This window comes from Barbus barbus (assembly GCF_936440315.1).
Source record: "Barbus barbus genome assembly, chromosome: 1".
Classification (NCBI taxonomy): Eukaryota; Metazoa; Chordata; class Actinopteri; order Cypriniformes; family Cyprinidae; genus Barbus; species Barbus barbus.
The window spans coordinates 12765444-12790699 of record NC_136729.1 but is presented as its reverse complement, the minus strand read 5'-3'; the positions used below and the strand labels follow the sequence as shown (position 1 = coordinate 12790699).

General features: G+C 37.9%; 1 protein-coding gene across 6 annotated transcripts in view; it reads right to left on the bottom strand.

Moving 5' to 3' along the window:
* LOC306870134 (GRB10-interacting GYF protein 1-like) overlaps positions 1–23321 on the bottom strand; it is a 43063-nt gene extending 19742 nt beyond the window's left edge. For 5 of the 6 annotated variants that reach the window (XM_079417220.1, XM_079417221.1, XM_079417222.1 and 2 more), the window contains exons 1-10: positions 23088–23321; positions 14726–15218; positions 14492–14555; positions 6485–6614; positions 3218–3313; positions 2873–2987; positions 2677–2785; positions 2249–2436; positions 1290–1516; positions 1088–1205 (exon numbers count right to left, since the gene is read on the bottom strand). In XM_079417220.1, coding sequence (XP_079273346.1) covers positions 1088–1205; positions 1290–1516; positions 2249–2436; positions 2677–2785; positions 2873–2987; positions 3218–3313; positions 6485–6614; positions 14492–14526 — 1018 coding nt within the window. In that variant the 5' untranslated portion in view covers positions 14527–14555; positions 14726–15218; positions 23088–23321. The remainder of the gene's footprint in view (positions 1–1087; positions 1206–1289; positions 1517–2248; positions 2437–2676; positions 2786–2872; positions 2988–3217; positions 3314–6484; positions 6615–14491; positions 14556–14725; positions 15219–23087) is intronic. The other variant, XM_079417225.1, reaches the window with a different exon arrangement.
* Positions 23322–25256: the final 1935 nt, after the last annotated feature.

Here is a 25256-nt window from a genome sequence, read left to right as displayed (position 1 = left end):
AAAACGAGAGTGTGATGAGATCAAAGGAAGCAAGTTTGATTTCCTTAATATATCATATTTTAATTAAACACTTCAAAGATTTTTGTAAAACTCAGACAACTTCACAGCAGTGTTTAAATTGTATTTGTGTACAAAATAATTTAATTTTTCCTCACACAAAGCACTCATATACATTTTTGCAAGAACTGTGCTTTAAAGGAACACTCCACTTTTTTTGGAATTTTTTTTGGCTCATTTTCCAACTCTCCAAGGAGTTAAACAGTTGAGTTTTACCATTTTCGAATCCATTCAGCCGATCTCTGGGTCTGGCGGTAGCACTTTTAGCTTAGCTTAGCATAGATCATTGAATCTGATTAGACCATTAGCATCTCGCTCAAAAATGACCCAAGATTTTCGATATTTTTCCTATTTAAAACTTACATCCTGTACTAAGATGCCTGAAAGTAGTCCCCATACATAGCAATGATATTACGCAGCATAGATCATAGATCTACATCATTTTAAAATTCCTTGTTTTTAATTATTATTTTTTTAATTCCCTGTTTTTATTGCTGTGATTATTATTTTTAATGACTATTCACTTTCTTTTATGTAAAGCACTTTGAATTACCACCGTGTATGAAATGTGCTATATAAATAAACTAGCCTTGCCTTGCAGCGCCTGAAAGTAGTCCCCATACCTAGCTGGGGAATACTTTGAGGCGCTGCGTAATATCATTGCGCAAAGTTCCTTGATTATTACACCGGAATGAGAGTATAGTTCCTAGCCAGTTCGGCCAAGAAAATCACAACTTTTCGTTTTCCATCACTCTTAGTACACAATGTAACTACAGAAGAGTGAAGTTTTAAATAGGAAAAATATTAAAACTCTTTGGTAATTTTTGAGCGAGATGCTAATGGTCTAATCCGATTCAATGACCTATGCTAAACTAAGCTAAAAGTGCTACTGCCAGACCCAGAGATCGGCTGAATGGATTCGAAAACGGTAGAACTCAACTGTTTAACTCTTGGGGAGTTGGAAAATGAGCCTATTTCCAAAAAAAGTGGAGTGTTCCTTTAAGTGTCTATTTTCCATTTTTGATCCCACCTTTCTCGCTTTTTTCAGCACCAGCACCATTCTTCTCTTGATTAGCATAGTCCTCTTCCTCATCCTCCAACCCCTGGAACTCAAACTCCTCTTCTGGAATGGGGTCTTTCGGGCCCTTCTAAGACAATAGAAGAGTTGAAAAATTTTAAGAAAAGAAAACTCTAGATTATAAATCAATAGAGACTAGATCTTATGGTCTCACCTTAATAGACATAAACGCTCCAGAAGAATCAAAGGTTCCCATTTCTCCATCTTCCTCATCTGTGCACCACTCTGGCAGACCATCTCTCTCCTCTTCTGCTCCTTCGCTGCCTACTCTCTGTCTGCCTCCCTCATTCCCTCCATCCCGGAAGTCGAAGTCAAACTTTCTGCGGCGAACTTCACCCGGACCAGAGTGTTCACGCCAACCGGCCGAGCGAGGAACACCATCTAGCAAAAAGCAGCACAAGTTTATACACTAATGTTCAAAAGTTTGAGGGTGGTAAAATACAGTAAATCAGAAATATTATTTACTATAACCTTTCTTGTTTAAATTATTTTAATATAGTTTTATTTTCTGCAGTCATTACGCCAGTCTTCAGTGTCACATGATCCTTCAGAAATCATACTAATATGCTGATTTGCTGCTCAAAAAACATCTCAGTGTTGAAAACAGCTGAGCTGCTAAATATTTTTGAGGAAACTAAACAATTTGTTCAGGATTCTTTGATGAATAGAACATTTAAAAGAACAGCATTTAATTTAATTAATTAAATATATATATTTATTTTTTTTCTCTATCATAATGTCTTTTTATGAATGTAATGCATCCTTGATGAATATGTTTTTCTCTTACTGACCACAAACTTTTGAATGTATATTTAACAAACCTCAAGCTCCATTTACTCATGGTACACCTCAAGTAATCCACTAAAAAAAGTGTTCAGCCAAAAAGAGATTAAAATTACATACATACATACATACATACATACATACATACATACATACATACATACATACATACATACATACATACATACATACATACATACATACATACATACATACATACATACATACATACATACATACATACATACATACATACATACATACATACATACATACATACAGGGTGAACTATTCCTTTTATGTGCCAAATGTAAATGTGTACTGTGTTACCATCTCTCCGTGAGCCGGTGAGTCTCCAGCTGCCACCAAGCTCTCCTGTCTCCTCCTGCTCCTCTCTCAGCGTGCGCCAGTTGTCGCTATCAGAGCGAATGAACTCCTTTCTGGCACCCGGAACCCCCTCCTCGAAACCCAGACGCACACCTTCCCTCCGCAGAGGTTTCTCAAAACGTCTCTCACTTCTGCAGAATGAAAAGAGACAAAGGCTTATTTAGACAGCTTTTGATTTGCCTCAACAGCCATCCAAATCTAGACTGTATGCTGATAAAAGGATTTTATATTTATTGAGACGAGAGTTAAAGCAACAAACTGAGACCACAATAGGGAAAATACCACAAAAAAATAAAATTAAATGATTTTTTTAAATGACTTACAAAACTACATAATAATTTACAATAAAAAAAATTATAAATTGAGAATACCTGTCATCCCAGCTCTGACTGCGATGGATCTCTCCAACGCTTCGACCAAAACCGCCCTCTCCTTCCTCACTGCTTCTTTGGTAGAAACCCCCCTCTCCTCTACCTCGACCTAAACACACAGCGTGACATAAACCTCAGCATCCCCGCCAATACATTAATAATTTACACGCGTGTACACATAAATAGATCAACTTGCCTCGACCGCCTCTCACACTGCCTCTGCCTCGGTTCACCCCAGCAGGGGCAGCCCCGCCCCCCTTACCCATAAGCCTCAGCACAGCCACACTGTTGACAGACATGGAGAAGTTCCGCTGCAAAAAGAAAAAACGCATGAGAAAAACCAGTACCACACCAAAAACCGCAATATCGGTGGAGATAAAAATCGTTGTACTGCCAAAGGCGTTTTATGTAAGAGAGTGTTTATGGTTTCTGAAAAATGTGCTTGCCCCACCTCAGATTACTTTCACAGGATAGTGTGTGTGATGCATGTCTAATCAGCCACAGGCTGAGAATGCCAGACATGTAAGTGTGCGCCTCTCACCTGCTCCTCTTCAGTGAGAGGCAACAGTGCCAGTGGCTGTTGAGGCTCATCCTGCAGAATAGCAGCAAACTCTTTATCCTGCATTTCTTCAGGGACCTGAAAACACACACAAGACTGTGACTCACTCTACTGTTACAAATGATGGGACTCAAAATCAGGAAATTTACATCTGGACAGAGAAACATTTTAAATATACAAAAAGTCTGGACTGTGCTGATCTGAGTTAGGTGTAACGAATCAACATTCTTCTCAAATATTTTGTACAGCACATTTTGGGTAAATTCCAAAAGGCATTTTTGCACCCTTATAAGGGCACTGCATCAAAGGGGATGCTACACAAATTGAGCAAATTAATCCCTTTACCAATGTCCCATCCTTTTTTTTTTTTATGTTTCTGAAGAAGACTCTCAGGTCTGCGCACTCAGGTTGAATCTGATCAAAAATACAGTAAAATCAGTAATATTGTGAAACATTATAAAGGAACTTTTCTATTTGAATATATTATTGTATTTCATTTATTCTATCCTATGATGACAAAGCGGAATTTTCAGCAGCCATTACCATAGTCTTCAGTGTCACACAATCTATCAGAAATCATTCTAATATGCTGATTTGCTGCTCAAGAAACATTTTTATTAGTACCAATATTAAAAACAGTTGCTGCTTAATATTTTTGTGAAAACCGAAAAGGATTCTTTGATAAATAGAAAGTTCAAAAGAACAACAATATTTTAAATATTTTTTTGCAACAAAAACAAAAAAGTATACATAAAATGGTCAAATGTTCAAAAGTAATGCTCACTTTCAAATGGAAATCACCCTTCGAGTGCCCTAAGGAACTGACTATTCAAGGGTTAAGTTTGCGCAGTGCTGATGTGGCTTCCTACAACAGACATTAACTGGTCAACTTTTTAGAAGTAACAATCAAATCACCTTTCCTACACAGAAAAAATCTAAACATCTCAGCTTCCCTTTTGAAAGCAGTGTTAGATTTGTATTTTTCCACAATACTGGTGCTACATTGGGACTTTTAGTGCCTGGATTTCTTGAACACCCATCAAGCCTCTATGGACACTTTGGCAATTAAATCGCCATTGGCTAGTAAATCTGATGAAATGGCACACGTTGCGTTCCCAGATTAACGTTATAATAAACGACGCGAGCAAAATGAAGTCGATGATTTTTAAAAATCGGTTAGTCGACTAAAATAGATGAATCGCGACAGCCCTAATATTTAAAATATCTGAAAGTACACTCTTAACATCAGTCAGTCAAGAATTATAACACGATATTATGATTATCGAGTATTATTTCATGATAGAACTTTAGTAATTAGAATTTAAACTTGTATGAATGCATATGTATGCATGGTGCTTTTTTTGGTCATTCAGTGTTTCTGTAAAAAAAATGGGGAGCGACTTAATATTTATAAGATAATAATAATACTACGAATTCTAAGAACAATATAAAACACTAAGGATTAAGGAGCTGCTGAATTCATGAATATTAATCAGGTTGTATGCATTCGCTCTAACTGATTTGCTGAAATCAAAACCGGGACAATAATAATTGAGGGCCAGCCAATGAGATTGCCGTTTGCGCATTAGTTCCGCTTACTACCAGAGAACCCGACAGTTCTTAAAAGCTGAAGAATTTCAAAAGGATCTCCGTTTTGACAGGAAAATACAACAAAGAATATTGTTTACATGTAGCGCGTCAATTCTGCATGGTATGTTAGACTCTCTCGCTCTCTTTGCGCGTGTGTGAGACAAAGCGACGGCGAGTCGTACAGCTTTACACTGGAGTTTACAGGAAGTCAAATAAAGGTGCACTGCGCATCCATTCAGATGAACTGAAAAATAGCACAGATCGCTTGACAGATGAAACTCTGAAGCGCTCAGTGTTTTCGGCGAGTAAAAATATATCTGTGCTAAACTTATACTTAGCCTCCAACTCACATACTGGACGAGTAAAATCTGAGAATTTATTAGTGGCTAATATTAGACATTTAGTTGCCCAGAGTGAAGATTTAGTCACATATGCAAGTGATTTACTCACAATTTAGAGGGTTGCACACTGAAATTGTAATTACAACAAATATTCATGCTTGATTAGGGCACCCTGAATATTTCTTCTGCAATAAAAAAACACGGTAAATCATTATCTTAAGGCACATTTTCTATAGTCTATTTTTGTTGCAACAGAGCTCTGCCGCCGCTGCCCTTGGAAAACTTTATGACTTGTGCCAGTACTGGTAAGAATTTATTTGCATTTTAAAGTCAACCAGTGGAAACGTACTAGACACACATAGGTGTGTTAAACCTCAGGCCATGTGAACACCAAAAAAGACGTCCATTAAGGGACCTGCTAAAGGTCCCTCAGCACTCGCTGAGCACATGAAACACTTATATAGAGTGACATTTACAAACACAATGTTTGTATTCTACAAGGATCACAGATAGATTACCTGTCTAAACATCTAATAATTAAAATAAAAAAATTTAAACAAAAATTAAAATTCTGTGATCATCACTCAAAATACTCATGTTTGTACTTTGGAATCAGCCAAAAATAGTTATTTTGCAAAATGTCCAGGCTGCTCTTTTCCTTTTAGTGGATATAAACAGAGAAATAGCCCATACTATTTGTGAGTTACATTTCAAAGCTTTGTGTCAAAAACTGACCTTAAATTTAAGTCATTGAACATCTTTAATTCTATACTTGTATGTATCGTTACCACTTCCACTGTATGCACAAAGACAAATGATAAATCAGTAGGGAGTTCCACAGAACAAAAACTTGTTTTGAGCAACATAAGGTTTTACATAGACTTATAACAAAAACAAAAAATAATAAAAAAAGACTGACCAATATGGGTTTTTCCAAAGGCTGATGTAGATACTACAGACCAGAGCAACCGACAGCCAATGTATAACATTATTTACCACCAGCAATTAAGATGAAGACAAAATTCCTCTAATGAAAACTTAACTAACACAGCTTTTTATTAACTAAAACAGCTGTCAGTAGATTGAAATAGACCACGCAGACATGAACAACTGATGCAAATAATCTAAAAATGCCCAATTAAAGGCAGACCATTTAGACAAAAAAAATAAATAAAGCACTTTGTCTAATCAATCCCTCTAATATTATTGTCAAGTAGTAAAGGTGTAGGTGCAATCATTGCAAACTGAATGCTTAGATTTCAGCTAGACTTAAAAATAGACCAACACAGCCCAGAATTGTTTTTAGGCATTTTCCCACCTTGTTGTCTTTGATATAAAGTGCTAGCATCTCCTCTCGGCCATAACGGTACTCGGCCAACTTGTACTTTGGCATAGCAGGAGAGGCAGGAGGGGAAGACACACTGCCTCCACTGGAAAGTGCACGGAGCCTGAGAGAGACAAAAAAATCAGATCAAAAGAGATACAGCAGCAACAATGTGAAAGCTTCATTGAGAAATGCTACCATTCAAGAACAGCCCTGTCAATGTCGACTCTACATCCTCCTTTATTTAGGATCTCTCACTCCTCTTTTCCAAGGAAATTATACTTGGGTAGGGGAAACACTCTTAAGAACTAAAAAAGCTAGAAGTTATGCCCAATAAATCCATATCAATCAATTTACATACACGCTACTGTTCAAAAAATGCTGGGACAGTAATTTGTTTTAAAGAAATTAATTTTATTCAGCAAGGATGAATTAAATTGATCAAAAATAATAACAAAGACCTTTGGGACGTTACAAAATATTTCAAATAAATGTTCTTTTAAACATTCTATTCATCAAAGAATCCTGAAAAAAGTCCTTTTCCACAAAAATATTTAGCAGCACAAAACTGTTAACACTGATAATATTACAAAATGTTTTCAAGCAGCACATCAGCATATTAGAATGATTTCTGAAGAATCATGTGACACCGAAGACTAGAGTAATGCCATCACAGGAATACATTTGAAATTACTTTTACTAAAAAAAAAAAAAAAAGAACAGTTCATCAAAAAACAAAAACAAATCTTACTGATTCCAAACTTTGGAACAGTGGTGTATATACTTATACAATATTTAATTTGTATAAAGGTAAACAGGAAAATCAAGGGGCTGGTGTTGCTGTCAGATACTGTATATAGAATCTGTCCATCTTGGCAACAAGATGGCGCCGAGCATGGCAGCCGTGATGCGAGCTCCAAGAAAACTCTGCAGTTTTTCTTATGTTTCTTATGTTTTATTTGTTATTTTGTTGTTTCACGTGTTAGATGTTGTCAGTATAACTGTCTACGATAGACACACGCTTTTAAACATTGGTTCCTTCGTCACGCAACGCAAACCGGACTTTGAGTTCCTGAACGCCGGCGCCTTGTTTACAGACACCGCATCAGACCCCTTTGTCTGGGCTGCACGATCGCGACCGAGGAAACGCCGCCGGAAAAGGGGGAAGAGAGCCGGCGTCCTTGTCAGACTCAGACGCCGTCCCCTCCGACCTCCTCTCCCAACTATTTTGCTGGCTAACGTTCAGTCACTGGACAACAAACTCTGTGAACTGCGGGCACGCATCTCATACCAACGGGAAACAAGGGACTGCTGCATTATTTGCCTCACAGAAACCTGGATGTCTGCAGTGGTTCCAGACTCAGCCATCGAGCTTACGGGGTTCTCCGTGCACCGCTCGGACAGAACGAAAGAGCTCACAGGGAAAAGCAGAGGTGGGGGCGTCTGTTTCTTTATCAACAACTCGTGGTGTGATGAAAGGAACCTACACTCTATTAAATCCACCTGCTCCCCTGATCTGGAATTTCATATGCTTCTGTGTCGACCATTCTGGCTACCGAGGGAATTTACAGCGATCATAATCACAGCTGTTTACATTCCCCCTCAAGCCAACACAGACCAGGCACTCAAGGAACTGTATGGGAATATAAGCGAGCAGGAAACCGCGTACCCAGACGCGGCGTTTATTGTTACGGGGGACTTCAACAAAGCCAACTTCAGAACAATAGCTCCAAAATACTTTCAACACATCACCATCAACACGCGTGGTGATCGTGTACTTGACCACTGCTACTCTCCATTCCGGGACGCCTACAAATCGCTCCCCCGCCCACCTTTTGGCAAATCAGATCATTCTTCCGTTCTGCTCCTGCCTGCCTATAGGCAGAAACTGAAACGAGAAGCACCCGCCCTCAGGACAATTCAATGCTGGTCGGACCAATCAGACGCTATACTACAGGACTGTTTTGATCACGTGGACTGGGACATGTTCCGGGCAGCGTCTGATGACGACATAGAGGCGTACTCAGATACTGTAACGTGTTTCATCAGGAAGTGTGTAGAGGATGTAGTACCAACAAAAACAATCCGCATCTACCCCAACCAAAAACCGTGGATTAACAGCGATGTTCGAGCAGCCTTGTCAGCGTGGACATCTGCCTTTAAATCCGGAAACTCTGACGATCACAAACAAGCCAGTTACGATCTCAGGAAATCAATCAAAGCTGCCAAACGACAATATAAAAACAAAGTTGAAGAACAATTCAAAACCAACAACGCAAGAAGCATGTGGCAGGGTATCAATAACATCACAGATTTCAGAGGGAATAAACCAGCTACTGTGAACATTGCCGCCTCTGTACCGGACGAACTTAATCACTTTTATGCTCGTTTCGAGGCTCACAACACCGCCCACACAGAGCGCGCTCCCGTGGCTGTAGCAGAAGAGGCGAGCGCACTTTCCTTTTCTGTCGCAGATGTAACCCGATCCTTCCGACGGGTGAACATCCGCAAGGCTGTGGGTCCCGATGGCATCCCAGGCCGTGTGCTCCGAGCATGCGCATTCCAACTGGCCGGGGTTTTCAGACATTTTTAACCTTTCCCTCTCTCTGTCTGTGGTTCCCGCATGCTTCAAAAAATCCACCATTGTGCCCATACCAAAGAAAAATAAAATCACATGCTTGAATGACTGGAGGCCCATTGCTCTGACACCCATCTTCAGCAAGTGCTTTGAGAAACTCATCAGATACTACATCTGCTCTGTGCTGCCTGACTCACTGGATCCCCTACAATTTGCATATCGCAGAAACCGTTCCACAGACGATGCTATTGCCTTCACCCTGCACACTGCTCTCTCCCACCTGGAAAATAAGAACACCTATGTGAGAATGCTGTTTGTGGACTACAGCTCAGCATTCAATACCATAGTGCCTGCCACACTGGTTGAGAAGCTCCAGACTCTGGGACTAAACGGATCTCTGTGCAGCTGGATCCTGGACTTCCTGACAGGCAGATGGGCAACAACACTTCATCCCCGCTGACCCTCAACACTGGTGCTCCTCAGGGCTGCGTCCTCAGCCCACTCCTGTACTCCCTGTACACACATGACTGTACAGCAACACACAGCTCCAACGTCATCATCAAATTTGCTGACGACACAACGGTGATAGGCCTGATCACTGACAACGATGAGACGGCCTACAGAGAGGAGGTGAGAATCCTGACTAAATGGTGTCAAGAGAACCACCTCTCACTCAACATCGACAAGACCAAGGAGCTGGTGGTGGATTTCAGGAGACAGAGCAGAGAACACACACCCATCACCATCGACATGACACCTGTGGAGCGAGTAAACAGCTTCAAATTCCTCGGTGTTCACATCACTGAGGATCTCACATGGTCCGCTCACACAGATGCAGTGCTGAAGAAGACACACCAACGCCTCTTCTTCCTGAGACGGCTGAGGAAGTTTGGAACGAGCCCCAGCATCCTCAGATCATTCTACACCTGCACTGTGGAGAGCATCCTGACAGGCTGCATCACCGCCTGGTTTGGAAACAGCACTGCTGGCAACCGCAAAGCTCTGCAAAGGGTCGTGCGAACTGCCCGTCACATTGTTGGAGGTGAGCTTCCCTCCCTCCAGGACATCTACACCAGGCGGTGTATAAAGAAAGCCCGGAGGATCATCAATGACTCCAGCCACCCGTCCCACAGACTGCTCTCTCTGCTGCCCTCAGGAAAACGTCTCCGCAGCATCCGATCCCGCACTAGCCGACTGAGGGATAGCTTTTTTCCTCAGGCTATCAGGCTAATGAACAGTCAAAACTAATACAACCTACAGCACACTCCCACTTTACAATATACCACGCGCTGAACTTTAATTCCATACAGTTCAAACTGGACTACCAGTACACTACTGCACAAATACAACAATCTTTTTGCCAGCACTGGATACCATCCAATGCACATCCATGACATTTGCACATCCGGTTTATATATAATCTGCTGCATCTTCGCATATTACTGTGTATATAACGTAGAATGTGTACTACATACTGTGTATAATGTGTATCGGTAACTGTATGTCTGTCTAATAGTACACTGTGTGTACTGAGTATATGTATGTGTATATTACACATTGTCATCTGTATAAGTCTGTACGTATGTATGGTAATGTCTATATGTAAATTGTTTCTGCACTGTCTGGAGCACGCTCTCAAGAATTTCACTCACGAAGGCACATGTGCTGTGGTGATGTGACAATAAAAGTGATTTGATTTGCTTAGTGTAAATAACTCTGCTGATTATACTGGGAATGATCTGGTTTTGTAGGGTGTCACAATCACCAGAGTTATTTGTGGTTTTGACAACTTTACTTGGAGCTGACATTGTCTCGCCCCTGGCATCTGACATTAGTGGTTCCTGGTTCGAGCCCAGCAGCCAGTGCAAAGTTGTTTTTCTTGACTGAAACTCCTTTTCAGCAGCGGAAACATGTGAAACGGCACTGGCTGAGGCACCTTGTTGGTGGAAAAGGGGTTTCAGAGCTGTGTTGTAAACTTTACATAAATATATATTTTTTGATTTTTTTTTTAAGTGACATACTGCCAAGTATGGTGACCCATACTCGGAATTCGTGCTCTGCATTTAACCCATCCAACGTGCACACACACAGCAGTGAACACACACACACCGTGAACACACACCCGGAGCAGATGTAAATATTACCCCGCCTAAGATAACCTGATGAAGAAGTCTTTGAGGAAACATACCACCCCTGCATTGTACATGTCAAACTCAGTAATTCACTTTTGTTGGCCGAGGACCAACTATGCACAGAAGAGCCTTAATTCAGCAGAGGACCACACCTAACGGTTTAATTTCTGCATAATCATAGTGGGTGCCAAGAGCAGATACAGAGAGAGAAGGGGTTGGGAAGAAGGGAAGGATGAGAGAGAGAACCTTACAGAAACAGTAAAATTAAAGAGCAGTACAGAGCAAAAAATCTTTTAAATTGAATAAACTGAATGGTAAGGTGCTGTTTTGAAGCTCACATTATTGAAGGGATTTAAGAAATATGAATAGTTTATTTGCAAAAACAACTCCCTTTTTTTAATTTTCAAAAATCATGTTTTTTATGTTATGTTTTTATTGTGTTAGTTAGCTGTTTTTTTAAAGTTATTTTTTTAACCTAGTCAAAATAACCCAAGTGCAGTTGAATTCAGATTAATTGGAATGCACAATGATTCCTGATAATTATTAAAAACAGAGTTATCTGTTTTTGCAAATTAACTCTTCATATATTTTCAAAAACAGAGCTTTGGGCAATGTGACAAAAAATAATATTGTTTTTTTTTTTTTTTTAGGATTTTGTAGCAGTAATAAACAAAATATTTTACTCTTTAAAAATATATATATCTAGGATTTCCAATACAACACATACTACTGACCTAAAGTTTGGGTTCAGTAAGATATATATATTTTTTATGTTTTTGACATTTGAAAGACGTCTCTTATGCTTACCAAACCTGCATTTATTTGATCAAAAACGCAGTAAAAACTAGGGATGCTCCGATCGATCGGTATCGGCCGATATTCACATTTTATGACTCATACATTTGGCCGATCTCATGTACCGATCGCAATTTGATGACGTCAATGCGTGGCGACGTATGAGATGCATGGGGACATATGCTGCAGTCATCGCCAGTGTGGAAATCCTATGACATTTCAAGAAACAATGAAAAATTTGCTATATGTCACCTATGTTTTGCATTATGATACTATGAATGTATGGTTAATTTTTAACAGCAGATTCAGTGACGTTAGAGCTGATCTGCGCATCACTGCACGCGTCTGCGGAGCGCAGGCTTTACGGCACGGGCACCGGAGCTGATCGCGGCCGCTCTATGACCCTTTATTAATAAAACAAAATATCTTCTTTGGCCATATTAGCCTACTCAATAGCATTAACAGAGGCTTTACTCCTTTTAAACTTTATCTGGAATGTCACCGTTTCTGTCACTGCAACTTCCCGATCAGGCGAACACACACACACAAATTAAATCGTCTGCCTAATGAAAAAATTTAGTTAATATTGCATCATTTATTTTATCCACCGGCGACCCAACCGCAAATAATCACAATGCATTTTTTTATTACCTGACCCGCGGATTATCCGCAGCACCCGTGGATAACCGTGAAACTACTCCGTTTTGTTCTTTCAGTAGTTTAAATGTTTCATTTTTTTCCTCTTCAGTCTTATATTGGACAGCATTAAACCTTATGAGTTACATCAGACTTCGCCATATTGAAGTTTAAATGTTTCTATTTGTTTTGTCCTCTCTCTAACATTGGATAATCAAAACGTTCTCATCTTGAGCAGAAAAGAATAACAGTTTCAAAGTTTAAATTCCAACCTAGCTATCTAACAACAATTACAGTATATATATATATATATAAGCATACAGATTAATATTGCTAAATGTAGATCAGAAACGTCTTGTTACATCTGGTTTGAGTCATAAGTTATAGATAGATAAATAGATAGTAAGATAAATAACTGTATTTGCAGCATTGTTTTTTCCTGCTGTATTTTAGTGAAGGTAATCTATAATTTTGCCTCTCACCGTGTTTCTGTTGTTGTTAAAATAAAAATAAAATAACCGCGGCAGCTCTTGAACTTGGCACCGGCGCGCATCGGGAGAGAGAAAGCCCACGGAGCTGAAAGGGCTTGAATAAAGCGTGTTTAGCTTTAGATAAAAATACGAGGATATAGCACTGAAAAATGTTTGCCACAAACGAGCGCTTGTAATGTGATCCGCTCCGCTGTTTTGATGCGCCGCTCACTTAAAATGGTGCTGCTGTTACGGCTCGCAGTCCGGATGGATGCCGGGGTGCGGATGCACTTATAGAAGTATTTAAGGATAAAAGACTCGAGTTGCTTTTAAAATATTCACAAGTCCTTTTCCTCAAATCGAATAAAGTCTGGAGTCATTTCAGGTCAAGTCAAGTCTGAAGGCTATAAAAATGCGACTCGAGTCCGAGCCCATCTCTGCCTTGGGTTGCATCAGACACATTTTGTTTGCATTTATTTTTGTCTTATATTAAGTATCCCTGATATACATAATGTTATGCATAAACAATTTTAAAGGTATATTAAAATGTTCACTGTATAAGGAATAATTTTTGTGATTACTTATATAATATTATTACGTATGTTATATAAAGCTTGAAGCATCAGAATCAGCATCGGTATCGGGCGATCACCATGACAAGAAATCGGTACTCGGTATCGGCTGCAAAAATCCCGATCGGAGCATCCCTAGTAAAAACTGTAATATTGTTAAATGTTATTGCAATTTAAAGTAACTATTTTCTGTTTTGATATATTTTAAAATGTAATTTATTCCCGTAATTTTCAGCAGCCATTACTCCAGTCTTCAGGGTCACATGATCTTTCAGAAATCATTCTAATATGCTGATCTGGTGCTAAAGAAAACATTTAATATTATTAGTGTTGAAAACATCTGTGCTGCTAAATACTTGAGGAAACTCATTTTTCTTTCAGGATTTTTTGAAAAAGTAAAAAAAAAAAGAACATTACAAATGTCTTAATGGTCACTTTTGATCAATTTAATGCTACCTTGCTGAATAAAAGTATTAATTTATTTCAAATAAAAAAAAACATCTTACTGACCCCACTCTTTTGAGCGAAAAGACATTCTATAAGAGAGCTTGACTATCGCCTCAGAGCTACACATGCAAAACAACAAGGCAAAAAATAACAGCACTTATCCCCTTTGCCTAAAGTATCTTATTACAGGAAAAGGTAGTGAGATAGTAACATTATGTCTTGCATTTAATTTCTCTGACAGTGACATAGAATGGAACAGAGAAAATCAGTCAAAGGACAGTAATAAAAAAAAATACAAGGAAAAGAGAAGAAAAAAAAAGGGAGATCTGACAAGAGAAGGATACACAGAAATTGAAAGGAAATGATTTTACCATTCTGGGCCAAAGTTAAGTGTTTCAGCAGTCATATTCTTCCTTCCTTCACAGAGGTGAAAGTCTACAAACAGAAATAGTTGAATAAGAGTATGCAACATACTGAAACATGCTGTAAGCAAACTTCTGTTCATTAGCACATACAGATTCTTTTATTACATTGCAGTGTAATGCACACAAAACTGACAGACATATCTATATATGTAAATACAGCAGTTCATGTGTTATTCTTACCCTGTCCGGGGGAGTGGCGCAGGCAAGACTAGGCTGGACAAGGTCTGGGTGAGAGGGCTGAAAGGTGTGTGTGTGTGTGTGTTTCAAAGTAGCCAACTTAAGACAGAATAGGGTTATAGATGCCTTATTCAGGGCTTGTGTGCAGGAGAGCAGAAATACAAAAGGTCAGACACGGTAAGAGCTCTCTTGTTCACAGCCGATGAAAAGAAACAAATAAAAACAAAAAAGAAATCAAAACCCCCTAAAATGAGTAATACCTGTTGAACTGCAAAAACTGCAGAGCTTTGATACTGACGTCTAAAGTCACTCGACTACAGGAAACAAAAATGTTGATAATACAGCTGCCAGAAGCAGTTATGACCCAAATAAGCTGCTCTCTTTCACAATTTTTTTGTGTCTTTCTAACTCTTTCTGTTGTACTGGCAACGCTGTGTGGACCAGGTCCCAGATGGTGACCCCCTCCTCACGCTGACAATCCCTCTCCCTCCTTTATCTGCAGGAGAAAACAAGAAATGACCACATAAAACCATAAAATATTTATAAGTGCTATAACTAAAACCATCAAAACCAAGAAAAGGGGGCAATAGTATTATATATAGCCCTTAATAGATTTTATTAATATTCTGAATTACCTTTTATTTTTATACTTTCAGTTTTCAATTTAATTTTAGTTACATTTTTAGTAATTTTATGTGCTTTAGTTAGATTCAATTTTTTTTGTTTAATATCACCATGTTTAATTTTATATTTTTTACTGCCAATTAGTAATTGTAGTGCTTCAAATTTAAATGAAAATTAGAAATGCTGCCTTGGCAACTAAACAGAATGAGTTTAAGATTATTTGATTTTAGCTTTATTTCAATGAAGTTTTAATTCTAGCTTTAGTTAACTATAACAACCCTGCAGTGCACATTGCCCGACATGCTCCTGTAATAGTATCCTAACAATTTAAAGGCCAAGCATACATGAAAATAACCTCTCTCCTTTTTAAAATATTCAGAAAGATATTTTCTTTAAGAAACGAAACCACAAACAAACTGTGCCTTTGGAAACACATAGTAAAAAATGTTCATTTGTGGCAAAGTTTACCAGAACACTATATTTTGGAAAGGGCAAGTTGCATAACGTGTGTTTTGCAGATAAGTTCTATTTAAGCAAAAATCTTTCTAGATTGGCATCTGCACTACACAAATAGAAGAGTTATTGCAATCAGGATAGCATGGAGATGGAAAAAAAACATCCCAGGGGTTTAATCAACAGCACCCACAGATGTCACAGCAACAGAAATATCTAAGCAACAGAACAAACCGTTGAGAATAAATAGTATTCACTGGGGGAGCCTGACTCTTTGACAAAAATTACTACATTAGAATCTCAAGTCATCTCAATAACAATTAAAGACACCTGTAGCTTCGAAAGCACTTAGAGATGCATCAGTATAACTGAGAGAGCTCATAATTCATCACGGGACTTAAGCATTTGCAATTAGGGCTGGGTATCGAGTTCGATACTTTTTAGGCACCGACCGAATTGCCTCGATACCACCGAGTATCGAAAAACGTCTTGTCGTTCGGTACCAAATTTCGATATCTAAGGGGTTAATCTCATTAACGTCAGTGAACCAATAAGCCTGCAGCACTAGGTGTGTTTGACTAGAAGTGACGCGGTGCTGATTGATCAGTGTTTGACATCCGCGAGAGCAATTCGAAAGCGTACGGAGCAGTCTGCTCTCTATATCGCGCAGTTTCGCTTACTTGACACAGACTGAAGCTCGCGTGACATTTCAGCGTCTGCCGTCTCACTAAATGAGGACATAAACACATGAACAACAGCTCTAGAACTGCTCTGAGAGTCACTTCATGAGCATTTTACCGTTTGATTTCAGTAAAACTTGCGTCATATCATATACACACAGAACTGTAAAGGTATTCCCGGAAACCCGTCAAAATAAAAGTTCGGATTAACTTGGAAGACATTGCGGCAGAAATATATTAATATTGTTCAGCAGAGTGTACATACTGCTACTACTAGGCTACTATTAAAATTATTAAAACTCTTATTAAAATTTTTTAATTAATGATCACACAACATTTCTTCCATGTTTTAATTTTAATAGTAAAATTGTGTTTGCCAAAATAAATAAAAAAGTTTTATTTTCAATAATTTAAAAGAAAAATGAAATGAATGTTTTATGCCTTCATTTGAAAACCAGATACAGAACACAGAATTTCTGAGGAAAAAGAAAACATTTCATAAGGCTGTTTTAAGAATAAATTTGAATAAACTAAGTAGTTTTTATGCATTCAAATAATTAGACATACTACAACATAGAATTTAATAACAATAAAACATATTGTGAAAGAAAATAAAACATCCACTTATGAAAGTGGATAAAGATTTTAAATTTCTTGAAGTCTTTAACAACCTAGAATAAATGAATAGAAATGATGATTCTGTCTGAGCTATGCGTTTTAAAACGAGCACGCACTAGTGTAAACTGAAAACTATTTGAGCTTTATTAAAATTATTTGTACTGATTTATTGTGTTGGCTATATTTTGTTCCTTTGTGCAGTGGCTCAGGAGATGAGTCTTTGAGTCTGTATACATGTCAACAAAGCTGAAAAAAATAAAACCAAAGTTTTTTGAGATAATGTAATCTTGTTAAAACTGTTTTCATAAAATTGGTATCGTTCAGGAACCGGTATCGAACTCAAGGTATCGGTATCGAACATTTTTGAACGATACCCAGCCCTATTTGCAATGGCCATCATGTGAACAGCTGCCAAATAACAGCAAACTGCTCAAGTATGAAGAGATGAAATGGTTCAAATAACTGGTTAAAAAAATTATTCAGCAATTTGTTTTGTCATACACGATCACAAATGCACATTTACTTCAGTAATAGTGATACTAATATGCAAGTTCCACTAATTAGGGTTTGACTAGTGCATATAGGTGACCCTGGGCCACAAAACCAGTCATAAGTAGCACGGGTATATTTATAGCAATAGCCAACAATACAATGTATGGGTCAAAATGATCATTTTTTCTTTTAGGCAAAAAATCATTAGGATATTAAGTAAACATCATGTTCCATTAAGATATTTAGTAAATTTCAACTTAATTTTCGATTAATGATATGCATTGCTAAGAACTTAATTTGGACAACTTTAAAGGCGATTTTCTCAACATTTGAATTTTTTCTGCACCCTCAGACTCCAGATATTCAAATAGTTGTATCTCTGCCAAATATTGTCCTATTCTAACACCCATACTAGGGATGCAACGATACCATTTTTTCAGAACCGATCCAATACCGAAAATTCAGAGTATCTGCCGATACCGATCCAATCCGATACCAGCACAGTTTTTTTTTAACCAATATAGAATTTCTATACTTCTCTGTGTTGACCTGATCATCACTCATTTTTGTGTTAAGAGTGAAGAGAGTGAAGTGACATACTGCCAAGTATAGTGACCCATACTCGGAATTCGTGCTCTGCATTTAACCCATCCAAAGTGCGCACACACACCGTGAACACACACCCGGAGCAGTGGGCAGCCATTTATGCTGCAGCGCCCGGGGAGCAGTTGGTGGTTCGGTGCCTTGCTCAAGGGCACCTCAGTCGTGGTATTGAGGGTGGAGAGAGCGCTGGACATTCACTCCCCCCACCTACAATCCCTGCCGGCCCGAGACTCAAACCCGCAACCTTTGGATTACGAGTCTGACTCTCTAACCATTAGGCCACGACGATTTGTTAACCTGTTAACCTTCACCCCCATTTGGGGCCTCGCAGGTGAAAATAACCTACCTAAATTAAAATGGTAACAGTTTGTGACAAAGTGTGCTTACACAAACAAATTAGGTATCTTTGGAAAGAAGAGACTCTGGGCTTTACTATCTATCATCCAGAGTTGATAATGCTCAAAAAGATAAAAAGTTATAGGCACTGACGTGCCTTGAAAAATATTTTTCCACACTGAATGTTTTTTTATTTCATATACAAATACATGAAATAAGTCCTGGAGCAATCCAGAAAAGTAATGGATTGAACGCCATGTGTCTCATGAGTTCATATTTCAAATTTGAAGATACCATGAAAAATAAGATTCCTGCAATATTTTTTCTGAAACTATTTATAGTCCCCCCACCCCCCCGTTTGAGGAAAAATAACCACCAAATGGATTGCAGAATTATACAAGCTATTTTAGTCATTATACATGTTCCTGCATAGTTTTTCAATTATAAAATAATAGACAGATTTATTTGAGCACTAAAAAATACAAAAATAGAGTAATAAAAAAGGAAAAAAAAATAGAAAAAAAAATGCTTTGTATATAGTATGTATACTGAAGTATTCTGATTGTCAGACATGAAGTGATATTGCCAGACATGGTCATAGAGTCAGTAATCACACGCTGATGTGCTTCCATTCAGATGATAATCATACAGATGGGCCATATAATCAATAATAGCTGATCAATGAATCACAATGATAGCCATCATAGAGTCGGTAATAAACACGCTGATATCCGTCCATACAGATTATAATCATGCAGATACGGCCACATTCCCCACACAATACACACACACATATATAAAAAATGTAGAAGAAAAAAAAAAAAAAAAACAGTTTTTTATGGCTAAAGCAGATCGCTAAGTTACGCCCCGCTCAGATGACAGCGTCATAGCCCGCGTCATGGCTGGCAGGAGGGAGCGCCAAATTCAAATAATCTATATTCCGCTTTTCTGAGACTTTTTTTTTCCGTGGACGGTCTCATTCTGTTTGTAAAACTGTATGCTGCAACACCGTGTTGTTTTTTTACCACCAAGACGCTGTTTTTGAGCGTAATTTATTCCATAACGGACACGAACAATAACTCTCTGAAGAAATGAAACGTAAACAAAGGAATATTCATCCTTATTACAACGTTATTGTTTCGCTGGACTAAAAGTGCTCGCTGGATGTTGTTCTGTGGACCCTTACCTCTCTAACTAAACTGGGATTTCAGCAGTGGACGCGTTTGTGGCTCGTTATTACAATGATAAAGGTACGTACGGCTTTTTTACTCTGCGTGTTTGGATGTGTACTGCTTACACAAATGTAGCAAATACATTCCTTATAAGCTTTCCATCGAAAAACAGCGATCTGTCGTCGACGCTTGAGGCTTAGACCCTCAGAATGATATATAGTTTGTCAAGATTAACTTTGTCCCGTTTCATTTATTCTATTAGAAAACAATGCAACATGCAAACAAAGAGCGTTCAGTGCGACGTCGCTCTGGTAAACGTTAACAGGTTAAACACAATCTATTACATATAGATAACTTCATCTTAATGAAAAATAACAAATGAAAAAAAGATATATAATCAATCTATGACAAAAATACTATTATACACTAGGTTAGTGGATAATTCAGCAGCAAAAGATAGGCTACTCTAGAAAAATTATGAGTGGACAATAGGCTTGGGTACCGTTCAACCGGTACGGTTACGGTACATTTTTTTCAGTACTTTACTCTGTGCAACAACAAAAACATTTATTTCAGTGAAAAAATAAGTCCAAAACTCTCAATTTCAACATTTTGAACAATAGGGCCCTACAATTATTACAATTACCTTCCAGAAATTCTGTGTTTTAATTATTTTTAATCAAATGAAAATGAAACCCTTTTATCTTCTGGCAAACAAACAGAGGTTTACTGTTGAAATTAATATATGGTAGAAAACTTGTGAATATTCCTTTAAAAAAAGTTAATAATAATTGTATTTTTTCTACAATTAAGTGGTTAATGTGGTTGTAATAATTATTTTTATTATTTAATTGCTTAATTGTTTAAATTTGTCAGTAAATGGAATATATAAAGACATACATTATACTGTACACAAGTAATACAAGAGTAATATATTTCTGTTACATGTTAAACCGCACTTTTATTTTGACAGGTTGCCGTGAAGTTTCTGTGTGTATACAGTATATGATATGATGCTAGTTTTCTAAAATGAAACGGTAAAATTCTCATGAAGTGACTCTCACAGCCTGTAAGTTCATGTAGTCCAGAGACCGAAAATCACTGCGTCTCCGCCATTCATACCGAGGCTAGCGGAACATGCAGGATTCATATTTAAACCTTTTTTGCATTTTAATATTCACATACACTAGTTCATATCACGATTCGAATTAAGTGACAGACCTTGGTTTTATTCTTCCAAAAATTTACAAATTCCATTGCATTCCACGCTATAGAGTAAATTCCGTTTTTATGAATGGACTCCGCCATCCTGTCCACGTTTTCATGGAAACCATATAACCCTAGAAATGTAAGCACACTTCAGAACATTTCGGTTTGCCCTGTGTGTTGTGTTTTAAAGAGTTGCAGGGGTGACATCTCAATTCAATTCAAGTGTGCTTTATTGGCATGACAAAAACTATACATTTGTATTGCCAAAGCAATTGCAGCTGGGCTGCATACAAATAGCGCACATATGTATTAGCAGAAAGAAAAAGAATAATAATAATTGTAATAATAATAATGTATAAAAGTATTTAGCATGTAGTGCAAAATTAATTACTAATGTATGCAAGTATATAAACTAGAAATAAAAAATAAAATAAGATCTCTGTCTCTCTCTCTCATGCGCCCAAATGCGTTCTCAAGTACCTAAATTTGGTACCGAATGATTTAATGTGAATCGGCAATCAGTAGTACCGACACAATTAGGTCCGTACCCTTAAAAGTACCAAGTTCGGTACCCAACCCTAGTGGACAATAATTTTAGAAAATCTAGTGAAACAATTTAATTAACAAATAAAAGTGAATAAGTGTAGGACTAAATCTGGTAAAATGTTGCACATTGCTCTTTGTATTGTTGTAAAATTAATTCATGACAAAACAAGCAAATTAATTTATATAAACATACTATAAAATTAAAAAGACATTTCTTTTAAATGTATAGCACAGTAACGAAGGCAGCAACATATGATAGATAGGACAGAACAAGGAAAACTATTAATCTTTCATTGCGCAAAAGTATTATAATACGAAAGGCTCTAACACAGAGCAGCACAAAGCACGTATGCGCATCCCGTGCGCAGAATGATGCGCTTGAAGGGACACGGAGTCACAGCGTGCACGCTGCGCAGCCCTCCGAGTCCGCATAGAAAAGTTAAAAGTACAAAGGGAAGGGATATTGATGCATATTGTATTAAATCTGTGCATTAGTTTATTGAGCCTTTTCTTTTAACAGTTTTAAACCGCAGTTCCTGTGCGCTCTTGAAGAGAGTTTGACTGTAGTAACCGAACGCGACACGCAGCTTGAATACTGAATGGAGGATGTCAGACAGACGCAGTGGAGAGAAGAGTTGACTTGAACTTGAATTTATCGACTTAAATATTCATCTGTACCTCAGATTAATCTATGGAACAGCTTCAGAACACTTAACACAGAATAGTATCAGATTTGGATTAGTCTTGTCTGACCGATAACCGATCCAGCAGAAAATGACCGTATCGGAGCCGATAATGATACTGAGTATCGGATCGATGCATCCCTAAACCATACATCAATGGAAAGCTTATAGAGAATGAGAATGTCACGTAACGCCACGTTGAGCTCTGGGAGACTGTTTTGTTTATCCGCCATACTTACAGGATAGCGCTGCCTTTCCGTTATTGAGTTTAGGGCAGTATTTGATTTTTTTTGTCGTGATTGTGAAAAATGTCACCAGTGTATGTCATTCATGCTGCATCGAGAATTGCAATAGAAACTCATATCATCGTTCTGAGAGAAAACAGTATTTTTTTTTCACCTTTTTTTCCTGTGTAAAAACACCAAAGGTAGCAGGTCGTGGAGAAGACGCCAAATAGCAAGTCTGTTAGTCACTGATTAAATCTATTGCCTTCAAAACATACATTTTTGTAGCAGACGCAAAATATTGGCGTTTAATATTTATCGCGTGGAACGAAAATGAGCATTGAAGCAGCTCGGTGTCGTTTTAATATTGACTGGAGGAGTCTTGAGGGGCGTCGCGTGCACAGGGGCAGTGTGCGCGTGCTTGCGTTACCTGCACACTCCCCCTCCCAGCGCACGCGGCGCCCTCCAAACTCCACTCCGCTGCTTCCCTTGGCCTTCAACTCACGGCCACAGCTGCCTTAGCAAACATACAAAAAGCCTCACTACTTAAAACAGGACGATTTATTCCCACACGCGCAAGCGCTGGCCACTTAAAGCTCCTTATGCACTAATATTCACTCGCTGTTCGCACACACGCTGCCCTTCCCATTCCAAGTTTGCATAAAACTTAATGCAACACCCATCACGCTTCAGACATTCAAGGAGAGAGGCACACAGTTGCTGACCGTATTTCTGGAGCCGTCGATGCGATTTCACTGTCCAGTCGCCCCGTCAAACTCGACGATCTTTGGATGCATGTGTAGTTGTTTGTGTTCTGTGCTCCTCCTCGAGAATCGCGTTCAGTTTTTTGCCCTCTCTCCCTCTCCAACGGTCGTTGCGTGTTGATGTCTAGTACGCTCTTGTTGTTTGTGTTTTAGGGAAGATGGCCGTCCTACTTCGTCATACCACGTGACCACAGTAGAGGCGCGTGAAGATAGCGCCCACTAACGAAATATGCTGGAAACGTATTTGTCCAAAATAAAAGCCACAATGACTAAAGTGTGTGTGAACCGAAGAATAATTAAAAATAAATAAATACATAAACAATTATATTAATAAAACACACTGAACATTAATGTTCAACTATGGATCAGCCTTTAGACACTTTTCACAAATCTCGCTGTTTTATTTAATTAACAGTGTTCATCGGTGGGCAATTCTGTTATTTATTTATTTTTACAAAATGTCAAAATTGCGTCACATTTAAATATTTTAAACATTTTTTTAAATAAATAGCTGATTCCTTTATCTGGCTTATTGCATTGTGCTTACCCTGAATACATAGTTAATTAACATGTTCACACTCTTTTTTCAGTTCATATCAGCTCTTCACGCACACGTAAACAGGTACACTTCTTTAAAAAAAAGTCAAAACTTTTATTTCTATGGATTGTACAGATTTATACAGATTGTTTCTATGCATTTCACATCTTACAGATTGTAGACAAATTGTGACAAAGCAGATAAACAGTAAAACGTACAATTATGGAAACTCAACACTGATTATGATTGAAAAAACATCACAATTAGGTTCAGATTTTGTGTAAAAAAACATCAATGTTGTTCACACAGTAAACATTTAAATGCAGGCCTATGCGTTTCAAATAACAACAACAACAATAAATGTATAGATGGTATTTGAAAATTGCTAAAAGTTAAATTTTTTAAAATGTGGTCTTCATTTATAAAAACAAAAATATAACCATTCAAACGTATAAAAATAATCCAAATATAGCATGATTATTATTTAGTTACTTGGTAGCCTATATCAAAATACCATGGTATTTGACTCCATCATTTTAACATGGTTCCATCACAGTATTGTTTAGTAAAAACACACGAAAACCCGCTGCTTTGCCCTTGGGAGCAACAGCTGCGATTACAATACTGGAACTGAGTAAGTAACAATCAGGGACTTTTATTTTGACAGCTTCGTGAACGCGCCGCTGTGATTTGTCCCAGTACATACTGATGGCTCTAAAGATCCTAATACAGGGAGAACAGGTTTTGCTTTCAGTGTTCCATCCTTAAACATTTCTGTTAATAGGAGAACAACAGATCATTAATCATTATACACAGTAGAGATGATGGCAATAGCAACAGCACTACAGTGGATAGAAGACACTCAAATCAAAAAGGTTATACTTTGTACAGATTCATGTTCGGCGTTAAAATCATTGAAATCATTCACATCTCACAGTCGACAGGATATAGTAAATGAGATATATGAAAATCTCTACAGATTTAAGAATATGAACATCATGATAATATTTATGTGGATACCAGCTCATAGGGGGATAAAAGGTAATGAAAAGGTTGATAGTTTAGCAAAACAGGCTTTGGAAAATGAGGAGGTCATGAATATTTCACTTAGTAAATATTAAGCAAAAGCAGTAATTAAAGCATATATCACGAAGGAGTGGCAACATAAATGGGACACAGGAAATACAGGACGTCATCTTTATGAAATACAACGAGAAGTAGGAGTAGTGAGGATAACTAAAAGAAGCACCAAAGAGGAAAATATTCTAACAAGATTAAGGGTTGGACATACTATGCTGAATAAAACCTTAAAAATAATAAATAAACATCCAACAGGATTATGTGAGCACTGTAGAATCAGTAGAACATGTTATTTGTGTTTGTCAAAAGTATACTAATGAACGAGAAGTAATGGAAAATGAACTTAGAAAGATGGGAATAGATTAATTAAAGCTTAAAAATATAGTTACTTATGATTTAGAACGTTTATTTCTTTATCTCAAGAGAACAGAGTTGATTAAGAGAATTTAGTTTTTTTTTTTTAATTACATAAAAAGGGTAAACTCTGGTTCACACTCCAATACAGTAGGTGG